The following is a 13,620-nucleotide window of genomic DNA, read 5'->3' on the forward strand; positions in this document are numbered from 1 at the left end:
AACAGCAGCAATTGAAGAAAATGGAATGATGGTTTTCAAAATGCTAAGGAAAAATTGAAAAATGAAGGTGGACTTCCAGTTTCAGCTCTGGCAAATAAACAGCTTGGATATTTTCACACTTATCCTCACAACAAGGAAAAGCTGAACAAACTGAAAAACAGTGACTTTTCTTAGATCAGTCAGCAAACTGAGATCACAAGGCAAATCCCCACCTCCATCTAGAGAAATGGGCAGATATAGAGAAGCATGGCCAAGATCAGCTTATTGGGAACAGAAGCTGCTGGAGCTAGGAACTGTCAGGAACACTGAAGGTAATTTTGCTGAATTCTGGAGACTGAATGAGGAGCTGGAGAGTTCAAAATTCCTGGGGACCCAGTCTCGGGGGGCGGAGGGGTTGTCCCCCCTTACTGTCTTGGGTTCTAGCTCCAGAACCCTTACCAGATTCTCACTGTGACAGTAAGAAAAAGAGCTCCTCATGTTTCTGTCCCTAAGGAAACCTGCTGTAACAAAGTTTGATCTGGGGGAAAGGAAGAAAGAAAAAAAAGAGATTCAGAAACACTTCTGAAGGACACAGCCCAGGGACCAACCCTCCTAAAAAAACTGAGGTTTAATCAAAGGTATAAAACACTATACATCCCAACACCATATCAACAGGGATCCAACATAATAGCGCCAGACTGACATCAATCCTCACACTGAAAACCTAAATACTTCAGCTGTGACACATCATTTCCAGCTTTCAGCAAAATACGACAAGGTATGCTAAAAGAAAACACACATTCTGAAGAAAAGAAGCATTAAAGCAAGACATAGATATGGCATGGATGTTGTAATTATCAGAGAGGGAATTTAAAATAGCTGATTACTGTGTTAAGGACTATAATGGAAAAAGTAAACAGCATGCAGCAACACATGGGTAATGTAAGCAGAGAGGTGGAAATTTTAAAAAATAATCAAAAGGAAATAATACTGTAATGGAAGTGAAGAATGCTGTTGTCGGGCTTATCAGTCTACTGGACATAACCGAGGAAAGAATGAGCTTGAAGACAGTCAACAGAAACTTAGCAGAGTCAAATGCAAAGAGAAAAATGAAAAACAAAATGGAACGATATTTAAGAATAGGAGGGACCATTACAAAAGATGTAACACACAAGTAATGGGAAAATCAGAAGTAAAAGAAAAGAAGAAATATTTGAAGTAACAAGGGCTGAGAATCTTCCAAAATTAGTGACAGACTCTAAAAGATAGCTCCAGGAAGCTCAGAAAACATGAAAAAAGATAAATACCAAAAAACTTAAACCTAGGCTATTTTATTCAAACTGCAGAAAACCAAAGATAAAGAAGAAATCTTGAAAAAAGCCAGAAGGGGTGGGGAAAGGAACATACCTTTGGAAGAACAAGGATAAGAATTACATCAGAATTCTGTCATCAGAAACCATGCAAACGAGAGACTGGTGTGAAATATTTAATGCTGAAGGGGGAAAAAAATGCCAATTTAGAATTCTGTGTTCAATGAAATTATCTTTCAAAAATGAAGGCAAAATAAAGACTTCTCAGACAAAACTTGAAAGAATTAGTCACTAATTGAAGGAAAATGATATAGGTAAGAGACATGAATCTAAATTTAAAAAGGAAGAATGTCAGAGAAAGAATAGTGGAAGATACAATTTCATTTTTTTTAACTGATCTATTAAAAGTAATAAAGCATCAATGTCTCGGATTATAACATATGGGTAAGTGAAATGAATGATGACAGCACTGTAAACAGGATAGGAGGGAAGAGTTGAGAATACTGTTTTAAGGTACCTGTACCACCTGAAGTAGAACAGTGAAAGATGCAGATTACAGTCGACCCTTGAACAACACAGATTTGAACTGCCCAGGTCCACCTATATGCAGATTTTTTAAATAAATACAGTCAGCCCTTTGTATCTACAGGTTTCATATCGTCGGATTCATATCGTCAGATTCAACCACTTCAGATCAAAAACATTATTTTCATATTTCCAACTGCAGTTGATTCAATCCACAGATAGGAAAAGCTGACTGTGGAGTCCAAAGTTATACATGGATTTTCGACTGTGCAGGGGGGGTCAGCACCCCAATCCCCATGTTGTTCAAGAGTCAACTGTGTTCTAAATGTATATTACAAACTCTAGGACAACCACTAAAAACAATTTTAAAAAGAAGTAATAATTGGTATACTGAGAAGAGAGAAAATATAATCATGAAATGCTCAATGAAAACTAGGAAAGGCAGAAAAAGAGGAAGATTAAAAAGAACAAATGCAATGAGCAGGAAAGTTACAAACGTGCTAGATCTTAATCCAGATATATTGCACAATTGCTTTAAATGTGAGTGGTCTAAATATATCAATAGTCTTTTTTTTTTTTTTAGTGAAAGTGAAAAGAAAGTTAGCCATCGCAAATCCTTAATAAAATAATATTAAAAGATATTAGGCTAAGGGAAAGTAATTCCATCTTTAAAAAGGAAAAAAGAACAAAGAAAAGGGTAAATATGTAGATACATGTTTCAGCTAACATTTACTGTATAAAATTGTAATAATGTCTGGTGATTTAAAAAAGTAGAACTTAAAGTCCACAATAATTACACGTAAGCAAAAATGAGAGATTAATAAATTAAGAATGAGTGTTTAAATCTTAAGGATGACAACTAGAAAGAGACTACAACACACCAAACCATTGTTGGGTAGGCAGGGGCAGGGGGTGGAGGTGCAGGGAGTAGAAAATAAGATTAAGAAAAAAAACCAATCCAAAAGAATGAAAGAAATGAGAGTAAAAAAAAAAAAAAAGCAAACAAAAAGTATATGAGCAAGTAACATAGGTAGTACAAATAAATTAAAATAAAACATATCAGCACTTTCTCAAGAGATGTATCTAAATAAATGGATGCACAGTACAACCCAGTAAATGCAAACTTTTTCTGTAAAAGGCCAGATGGTAAATGTTTTTGGCTTTGCATAGCGTGGTGTTAAGGCTACTTTTCCCCTTGTGGCACGAACACGTTAATATTCAACAATACTTAAAAGAGGACAGGCATGGCTCTCTTCCAGTAAAACATTTACACACAAGTGGGATTAGGCTATGAACCACAGTTTGCTGGCCACTACTTTAACCAAAAGAAAGCTGAAGCAGTTAATTATCAAAATAGACTTTAAGGCCAAAAAAGTTTTATATTTAAAGATACTTATTACATAAAGCATTCTACTTATAATGAAAATAACTTTAAATATAGAGCCTTCAGCTACATAAAGCAAAAATTCATGGAACTACAAGGATAATTTGAGATGGATGAAATTCTTTTAAAAATAAATATCGAATAGGGCTACTCACAATTATTTTTAGTTAGGATAACAAACAAGAAAAAATTATAAATAAGCAATCACTGTTTTTAAAATGTGCACTAATTAGAATATAAGTAACACGTGAAATCAATCCATCACTAACATGGTAGGCTTTATTATATGCTCTTATTACTCCTTATTAGGGGCCTTCATTTACGCATTGATACTGACATCTTAGAAGTGCCAAGTATAGCTTTTTGGAATCAAAACATTTTCGTATGTGTCCTTCAGTCCTATCCTAATCAAAGTCCACTGTGATACACCACATTTAAAAAATGAAAGATAAAAATATCTCAGTAGATGCAAAAAAAAAAAAAAAAAGGATTTGACAAAATTAAACATCTATGACAAAAACTCTCAACCAAGTGAGGTATAGAGGGAATGTACCTCAACATAATACAGGCCCTATGTAACAAACCCACAGCTAAAATTAAACTCATGGTGAAAAGCTGAAAGCTTTTCCTCTAGATCAGGAACAAGACAAGGATGTCCACCTTTGCCACTTTTACTCAGCACAGTATTGGAAGTCCTAGCCAAAGCAACTAAGACAAGAAAAAGAAATTAGAGGCATCTAAGTTGAAGAGGAGGAAGTAAAACTCTCACTTGCAGATAAAATATTATGTATAGAAAACTAAATACTCCACCAAAAAAACTGTTAAAACAAATAAACAAATTCAGTAAATTTTTAGGATACAAAATCAATATGCAAAAATATGTTGCATTTCTATAGAATAACAAGAGTAGAAAGAGAAATTAGGAAAACAATTCCATTTACAATTGCATCAAAAGAATAAAATACCTAGGAATGAATTTAACCAAGGAAGTGAAAGACCTGTATACTGGAAACTTAAGACATTGATGAAAGAAACTGAAGAATATACAAATGAAAGGATATTCTGTGCTCGTGGATTAGAAGAATATTGTTAAAATGTCCATACTGCCCAAAGCAATCTACAGTTGAATGTAAACCCTATCAAAATTCCAGTGGTATTTTTTCACAAAATAGGACAAACAAACCTAAAATTTGTATTGAACCATAAAAGACCGAGAATAGCTAAAACAATTTTGAAAAGGAACAAAGCTGAAGGCAGCATGCTCCCTGGTTTCAAATTATATTACAAAGTTATAGTAATCAAAACAGTATGGTTTCAGCATAAAAACAGACACAGATCAATGGACAGAATAGAGAGCCCAGAAATAAACTCACATATTTATGGTCAGTTAATTTATGATGAAGGAGCCAAGAATATACAATGGGGCAAAGGGACAGTAACTACTACATACAAATATTAACTTAAAATGGATCAAAAACTTGAATGTAACACCTGAAACGATAAAACTAGAAAACACAGATGATAAGCTCCCTGACATTGATCTCGGCAATGTTTTTTTTTTAATCTGACACCAAAAGCAAAAACAAGGCAGACTATAGCAAACGAAGGAAACCACTTGCGAGATAAAAGACAACCTACCAAATGGGAGATATTACAAATCATATATCTGATAAGGGGTTAATATCCAAAATGTATAAAGAAATCATAGAACTCAATAGGCAAAAAACAAACAATCCAATTGAAAAATGAGCATAAGGTCTAAAAAGACATTTTTCCAAAGACTACATACAGATGGCCAAAAAGTACATGAAAAGGTGTTCAACATCACTAATATCAGAGAAATGCAAATTAAAATCACAATGAGATACTACCTCACACACCTGTTAGAATGGCTATTATCAAAAAGACAAGAAATAAGTGTTGGCAAGGATGTGGAGAAAATGGAACTCATATACTATTGGTGGGAATGTACATTGGTGCAGCCACTATGGAAATCGGTATGGAGGTTCCTCAGCAAATTAAAAATAGAACTATCATATATGATTCAGCAATTCCACTTTTAGGTATGCTAACTCGAAAAGATATATATACTCCCATGTTCACTGAAGAATTATTTACAAAAGCAAAGATATGGAAGCAACCTAATGGTTAAAAATATGAAATACACACACATGTGTATGTGTGTATGTGTGATGAAATATAATTCAGCCATAAAAAAAGAATTAAATCTTGCCATTTGTGACAATGTGGATGGACCTAGAGGGCATTATGCTAAATGAAATGTCACTCAAAGAAAGACAAATACCATATGATCTCACTTACATGTGGAATCTAAAAACAAACAAATATTCTCATGGATCCTGATGATGTAAGGGGTGGGAGAAATAGGTGAAGTGAGTTAAAAAGTACAAACTTCTAGCTATAAAATAAATAAATCACAGGGATATAATGCACAGCATGGTGACTGTATTGTGTACTGGAAAGTTGTGAATACAGTAGATCTTCAGTTTTCATCAGAAGAAAAAACTTTTTTTGTAACAATGCAAGGTTACAAAATGCACTAGACATTGTGGTGGTCATTTTGCATTATGTACAAATATTTAATCATATGTACACCTGAAACTAATAATGCCATGTGTCAATTATATCTAAATTTTTTAAAAAGTTTAATGAGAACAGGAAACAAATCCACAGGGCAAGTACAAATTAAGACTTCATGCTCCTACACCCACTGCTTCTCCTAGATGCCAGCATTTCCTAAGATGCCAGCAGAGGTGATGTTAAGGTTGGGAAACAATGTCTCCCCCTCTGGAGACTGCATAATTATAGCTCTGCAAAGCCCTGAAGCCCAGAAACCCCCACCTCACTTTGTATGAAACACTTAGCTGTGCTTAAATTTTGACCATCAAATCCTTTTTTCCCTAACCATTAACACAGAACCAGAGTTCCTAGGAATACACTTTGAGAAATGTAACACTCTACAAAAGTCATAATGTCTGTAAGATTAAGTGAAACTGTAATTATCAGTTCACAATTCTTACTAGTATCATTTTTGAAGAGTAATATTTAAAAATTGATTTTATACCAATTTAATGATCCAGAATCCATGATGTATTTTATTTCTAAGTACATGAAGGAAGGCAGATATTTCCTCCCCAGTAAGGCATATATTATATATAGGCTACATAAAAAAGTCAAGTTTCTTTTTAGTTTGGAATCGTAACTCAGTATGTCAACACATTAATAAAATGTATTACCTGCTGATTTTAAGGTTCTAATGGACTGTGATATCACAGATATTCCAAAATGGAACTGGTGTAAATACTGTTGTTGAAGCTTTCTCTACATCTGCATTAGAATTAAACTGAAGGGCAGAATGACAGTCACTATCATTTATTTGGTCTTCGAACCACTTTTGTGAACTAGAAAGGAAGGTGTCATCACCAGCTTCATTTTACAAATGATAAAGTGATTTACCCAAGGTTAAGTCCTCCAATTTCCTATTATCCCATATTCTCTTGGCTGTAGTTTCATGATCCTTTGAAAATGCTTATATTTTAACAGAGAGCATTAAGAGCATTTAGACAATGTAAGTCATGAAGTGTGTTATTAATAATACTTGCATATGTGAAAAGTTATTACAAGAAAACTCTTTAACTGACTACATCTTAATCTTTTAGTTCCTAAGGAAGGTTTGAAGAGCCAAGAACTATTTGATGAAATCAGAATGACCTACATCAAAGAGCTAGGGAAAGCCATTGTCAAGAGGGAAGGAAACTCCAGTCAGAACTGGCAGCGGTTTTATCAGCTGACTAAACTCTTGGACTCCATGCATGAGGTAAACATCAAACACAAATCCAAATATCAGAATTTCCTGGGATATAAAGTATGTTCTAATTAGTGTATATAATTATATACCAAGAGGTTTCCTCCCCCCACCCCCCTCGCCCATTTGTGGATGTTGATGATGGTTTGAGTTCAAACTGTGAACTGCAGTTGGGCACACATTTTTCCTGAGGCCAGTTATGAAATTTCATTTCATCTAGTCACATGCATATAACATCATGATGCTAGCACAGAATTTAATAGCACTATTTAAAAAAATGTATAGTTCCTGTTTTTGCATGAATAACCCATTAAATTAGAATATGTTCTTCATATATTATGGTACTGCAATTCATCATGAAACACTTATTTTAATACCACATAATTCTATATACAATTTAAAGAATTTATGATGTCTTTGGTACCTGAGTGCTCATTTTATTTAACTAAACTTTTTATTTTTACTGGGGGAATTCCAGCAGAGATCGGTGTATCTAAGTCAGATGTTTAAAAAAAAAAAAAAAAAAAAATAGAGGCCAGCAAGCATGAGATAGCCCTACTGATAAGTTTTTAAGACTAATTATTACTGTATCTTCTCTTTCAGGTGGTTGAAAATCTCCTTCACTATTGCTTCCAAACATTTTTGGATAAGTCTATGAGTATTGAATTCCCAGAGATGTTAGCTGAAATCATCACCAACCAGTTACCAAAATATTCAAGTGGAAATATCAAAAAACTTCTGTTTCATCAAAAGTGACTGCCTTAATAAGAAAGGTTGCCTTAAAGAAAGTTGACTTTATAGCTTTTATTGTACAAACTATCAATTTGTCCTATAGGAGTTTTGTTGGGTTTTGTTTATGTCTGGGTTTTGTTTTTGTTTTGTTTTAAATACGCACTACATGTGGTTTAAAGAGGGCCAAGACTTGGCAACAAAAGTAGTTGAGCCATCACTTTTCAGTGATGGGAAAAGTAGGAATTGATAGTTGGTGGATCCCAGAAATTAGAAACAATGACATGGGGATAATCTCCACTGTTGGAGAAGGATGGCACCCAAACCACCAGTGCCCAAGTCTGCGTAATGAACTTTCTGCTCATACTTTTCACAGTTGGCTGGACAAAATTTTCTAGACTTTTTGTTGGTGTATTTTCCCCTGTATAGTTAGGATAGCATTTTTTGATTTATGCATGGAAACCTGAAAAAAGTTTACAAGTGTATATCAGAAAAGGGAAGTTGTGCCTTTTATAGTTATTACTGTCTGGTTTTAACAATTTCCTTTATATTCAGTGAACTACACTTGCTCATTTTTTCTTACATAATTTTTGTATTCAAGTTATTGTACAGCTGTTTAAGATGGGCAGCTAGTTCCTAGCTTTCCTTAATAAACTCTAAACATTAATCTTCAGTGTGAAAATGGGTTGGTGCTTCTAACCTGATGGCACTTAGCTATCAGAAGACCACAAAAATTGACTCAAATCTCCAGTATTCTTATCAAAAAAGCTCATATTTTGTATATATCTGCTTCAGTGGAGAATTATATAGGCTGTGCAAATTAACCGTCCTAACTGATGTAGAGCACCTAGTCCAGTGACCTGCTGGGTAAACTGTGGATGAAGGTTGCAAAAGACTAATTTAAAACAAAAAACTACCAAGAGGCCCTGTTTATAGCTGGCAAACTATCTTTCAGGACCTTTTGTTGTAGTTTGTATAACTTTTTAAAAGTTATGATTCCAGATAACCAGCTGAAACACAGCTAAGAGATTTTAATCTGATCAATTCCTCTCACTAAACTTCCCCAAAATAAATCTCTAATATGGCGAAAGTGGCTAGACACCCATTTTCACATTCCCACCTGTCACCAATTGGTTTATCTTTCCTGGTGGTACTTTCAGGAAAGCTCAGCTACTGATTTCTGTGATTTAGAACTGTATGTCAGACTTCCATGTTTGTAAAACTACACATCCCTCACATCCCTATGTGTGCCATAGAGTTTAACAAAAGTCTTGTGAATTTCTCCTCACTGTCAAGAATTATCATTTTAAACAAAATAGAAGCTGTAGTAGCCCTTTCTGTGTGCACCTCACCAACTTTCTGTAAACTCAAAACTTATATTTACTAAGCCACAAGAAATCTGATTTCTGTTCAAGGTGGCCAAACTATTTGTGTAATAGAAAACTGAAAATTAATATTAAAAGTATGAAACTTCTAATATATTTTTATATTTAGTTATAGTTTCAGATATATATCATATTGGTATTCACTAATCTGGGAAGGGAAGGGCTACTGCAGCTTTACATGCAATTTATTAAAATGATTGTAAAATAGCTTGTATAGTGTAAAATAAGAATGATTTTTAGATGAGATTGTTTTATCACGACATGTTATATATTTTTTGTAGGGGTCAAAGAAATGTCGATGGATAACCTATATGATTTATAGTGTGTGCGAGCATTCATACAGGCAGCAATGATCTCAAAAACCAAACAGGTTTGCTCTAGGGGAAGAGAGAGATGGAGACTGGCCCTGTGTGCAGTGACGGTTGCTGAGGCTCCATCCCACTCAGATCACAGAGGAAGTAATCCTCTGCCTCCCAGAATGACCACCTTTCTTATTCCAACAGTGAGTCCACATGGGTTTAGTTTACTAAAGTGTGTAAACAGGAGACAGAAAGGTGGTACTTACAACACGTACAGGCATCGTTTAACAGCAGGGATACTTTCACATACAGCCTCTCCAACAGTCTAATAAAAACAGAAGCTCTAGAAGTTGGGCAATAATACACATAGAGGTATCAGCAATATGTAAATAGTGCAGAATCTCATAGGTTGCCAATAATACACTAATTCCTTTCTATCCTACAAGAGTTCATTTCCAAACAAATTGAGGACATGTTTATTTTCTTTGAATGCTTTTTGAATGTTATTTGTTATATTTCAGTATTGTGGAGAAATTATTTAATAAAAATGTAATAATTTGCTTTTTGAATGTTCTCTAAAAGGGAATGTTCCTTTTGTAATGGTTTAAATTAATCTCAAAGTATTTTAAGAAGGTTTGTAACCCAGCTGGATGTGAACTTTTTGGTGTCTAAGAAATACGGCTTGAATATGATTATCAACAACAGTGTTAAGTTTCAAAAAGAAGTCCTGAAAGGTAAATTACTATTCACTAGAAAGCATGTCATCACACATTAATCTTTTAGTCCCAACGACCTTGGCTCTTAAAAAATATAGCTCAGTGAAAAAAGATATGTGCACTTTGTTGTTAAAAAGAAATCAACTGACATTCATAAAACTAGGGGAGGCTGCACATCAACTGGAAAGGAAAAAGAAGCTGTGCCCTTTTTGAATATGTGGAAAAGTAGGTTATCTTAATTACATTGTTCTTCTGAGAATAATTATGGATTTAAGTGAAAAAGGATGGTGCTATTTGAAAGCAGCTTCATTTTCTATGTATGTGGTATCTTGCTATCCCATACTATTTAAGTTTGTAGTAACTTTAGTGAGAACTGGTGACATGCCTAAGTGACTCAAAACAGATTCTGAAAAGTATTTTTAATTACTGGTGGAAAAAAGTGACCTCGGTGTTTTTAGGCCTTGCTGTGGGATACTATACAAGCACTTTTGGGGTATATGTACCCAATTATCTAAAACTACAGGAGGGGAACCTAAAAGAGCACCTGCCTTCTCCTGAAAAAAAAAATGGCACCCCAAAAGGAAAACTAAGATGGTTAGCGTCTATAAAGAGCTGATAATTAGCCTAGGATTAGATTAGTTCTGGATGTGCATAGAAAGGAAAGCCAACCTCACTTTAGACTGGGCGGTGGGGGGAGGGGAGCAATTCCATTTTACTTAACTATACAACCTGTTATCAAGTTGTATCATTTTAGTTCTCTGTTAAATACCCTAAAACTACATCATACAGTGATCAATATTATACTTTGATCTGTCAAAATTCAAGAACCATGGCAGCCTTCAGTGAGATTTCATGATCATGGTTGGTCATTCAAAAGACTGTAGCTGTAGATGAATGTGTTTTTATGTGCCTGGTTTGAGAGTTGGAAGGAGAAATCAGTGTAAGGAGGACACTTTAACCACTTTGAGTGGAAGTTTTCATCATTTTCCAGACTATTATCAGCCTGGTCCACCAAGAATTAGTGACCAGGTTTTTGGGAAAGGATTAGCTTCGCTCTAGAAAATGCCTGAAAGAAGGATTTTATTTTCTGATGAAAAGCTGTATGAAAATACCCTCCTCAAATAACTTGCTTAACTACATATAGATTCAAGTGTGTCAATATTCTATTTTGTATATTAAACAAATGCTATATAATGGGGACAAATCTATATTATACTGTGTATGGCATTATTAAGAAGCTTTTTCATTATTTTTTATCACAGTAATTTTAAAATGTGTAAAAATTAAAACCAGTGACTCCTGTTTAAAAATAAAAGTTGTAGTTTTTTATTCATGCTGAATAATAATCTCTAGTAAAAAACGAAATGTCTTTTTACCTACGCAGTGAAATGTCAGACTGTAAAATCTTGTGTGGAAATGTTTAACTTTTATTTTTCATTTAAATTTGCTGTTCTGGTATTACCGAACCACACATTTGTACTGAATTGGCAGTAAATGTTAGTTAGCCATTTACAGCAATGCCAAATATGGAGAAACATCATAATAAAAAATCTGCTTTTTCATTATGTGACTCCAACATGCTTTTGTAGAACTTGTGCAGTTCCAATTCTCCTTTTTTTCCCTTTTTCTACTGAAGGTAGAGTTATCATTTCAGATACCTTAAGATGCACTATTGACAGATTATTAATATGAAACTCCTCCTAGATTAAATGAACCTATATTGAGCATAATGTGCCAGGCCTTTCCGGATTATCTCATTTAATCTAATCCCTTTTGCTACCATATTAGCAATGACATTCCCTTCTCTTAAAAACCTGTGTCCTATTCCCTGGATGTTGATGATGAAAAACAATAGCTGCCCACAGATGACAATATCCTTTGGTTTGTCATACAACAAGGAACAGGTCCCACCAACACCCACAGAAAAATCAATGAACGTTTCAAGTGATGCGGGCCATAATAGACTACATTCAAACTGAGGAAGAAAGTTGTTTATGAATGAAAACTGATACAAAGCAAAATTTACTCTTACTTCAGCAGGTAAAGTAAGAGCTAAACTTCGGGTGTAGAAAAGAGGCTGAAAATACAGAGGCATTTATACCAATTGAATATTTTTTAAACTCTAGTCATCTAATCTCGCTTACTTAGCAGTTAGTGGCTCTTAACAGCATTAATAACTTAAAAGCATTTTCTTTGGTGAAAGAACCCAGGTCCTCTTCTTATATCAGGCTTCTGTTTCCTAGTTAAAATGAAACACTACCTTTTGGTAGGGAGACATTTTCACTTTATTGAGGTACAAACATGTTAATCTCAGAACAGAAGAGTTTATGTAGGTCACATTAGACACCCAAAAAACTTCCTTCACTCTATCCAGTCCACTTTAATGAGAGTTTATACTCTGTTCATTCTCCATACCTCACCAGAAACAGTCACTAGAGTAATAATATGTATGCAATGTAAAAAAGCCATAAACTTTTCTCTTATTGTTAGTGTGGCATTGTATAAAGTACTATCTTTGAATATACGTGAGGCTATGCTGGAAAGAAGAATCTAGGCCATCCAAAACCATTAGGAATGCAAAGAATTGAGATGATAAAACTTTTTCCAACTGCAGGAAAAGGTTCACAGAACATGAGACTATCTCATAAATATGTCCTGATCAGTTTTGCTACCCACTATGTGGCAGGCATACTAGATAAGCCGCTTCAAAGAACACTAAAGCAATACTAAAACTTCAAGGTGAGGCTCCTGCCCTCAAGGAATCAAAGATGAGAGGCACATGGCTCCAATGTAGTCATCCAAAAGGAATAAAAACATGTACACACAATGGTTTACTTGCAACAAATGTTCACAGTAGCCAAGAAGTGGAAACAACCCAAGTGTCCATCAACTGATAAATACATAACCAGTATACAATAGAATACCACACAGCAATAAAAAAGTGAGAAAATAATGCATGGTATAATATGGACGAACCTCAAAAACATTATGCTAAGTAAAAGGGGTCAGACACAAGAGACTATATATTATTTGATTTCAGTTAGATGAGATGTCCAGAAAAGGCAAATCTATAGAGACAGAAAGCAGATCAATGGTTGCCTGTGTTTGGGGATAATATCAAGGGTTAAGTGTAAATACATGAGGGAACTTTATGAGGAGACAAATGTTCTAAAGCTGGATTTTTATGATGGTTGCGCAACTCAGTAAACAATAAAAATCATTAAATTCTATACTTAAAGTGAATAAACTTTATGGTCTAAATTACATCAATAAATATGTATGTAAAATATTTTAAAAATATACATAAAAGGCTGACAAGTGAATGTGTAATTGCTTTTCACCTGTATCAGAGGCCAGTATGAAGTATTTTAAATATATAAAGGCACCATAAATAAATAGATAGATAGATAAATAAAATACATAAAGGCAGGTGCAGCCGTTTTTCAGGAAAGCCTATATGAAGATGT

The 13,620-nt window shown here is 34.3% G+C and overlaps 1 protein-coding gene across 10 annotated transcripts in view; it reads left to right on the forward strand.

The window, feature by feature from the left end:
- Nucleotides 1–11,718, forward strand: part of NR3C1 (nuclear receptor subfamily 3 group C member 1) — a 93,879-nt gene extending 82,161 nt beyond the window's left edge. For all 10 annotated transcript variants that reach the window (XM_015598120.2, XM_015598123.2, XM_015598125.2 and 7 more), the window contains exons 8-9: nt 6,879–7,036; nt 7,628–11,718. In XM_015598120.2, the coding sequence (XP_015453606.1) occupies nt 6,879–7,036; nt 7,628–7,780 (311 nt within the window). In that variant the 3' untranslated portion in view covers nt 7,781–11,718. The remainder of the gene's footprint in view (nt 1–6,878; nt 7,037–7,627) is intronic.
- Nucleotides 11,719–13,620: the final 1,902 nt, after the last annotated feature.

The sequence above is a fragment of the Pteropus alecto genome, unplaced genomic scaffold, assembly GCF_000325575.1.
Source record: "Pteropus alecto unplaced genomic scaffold, ASM32557v1 scaffold78, whole genome shotgun sequence".
Classification (NCBI taxonomy): Eukaryota; Metazoa; Chordata; class Mammalia; order Chiroptera; family Pteropodidae; genus Pteropus; species Pteropus alecto.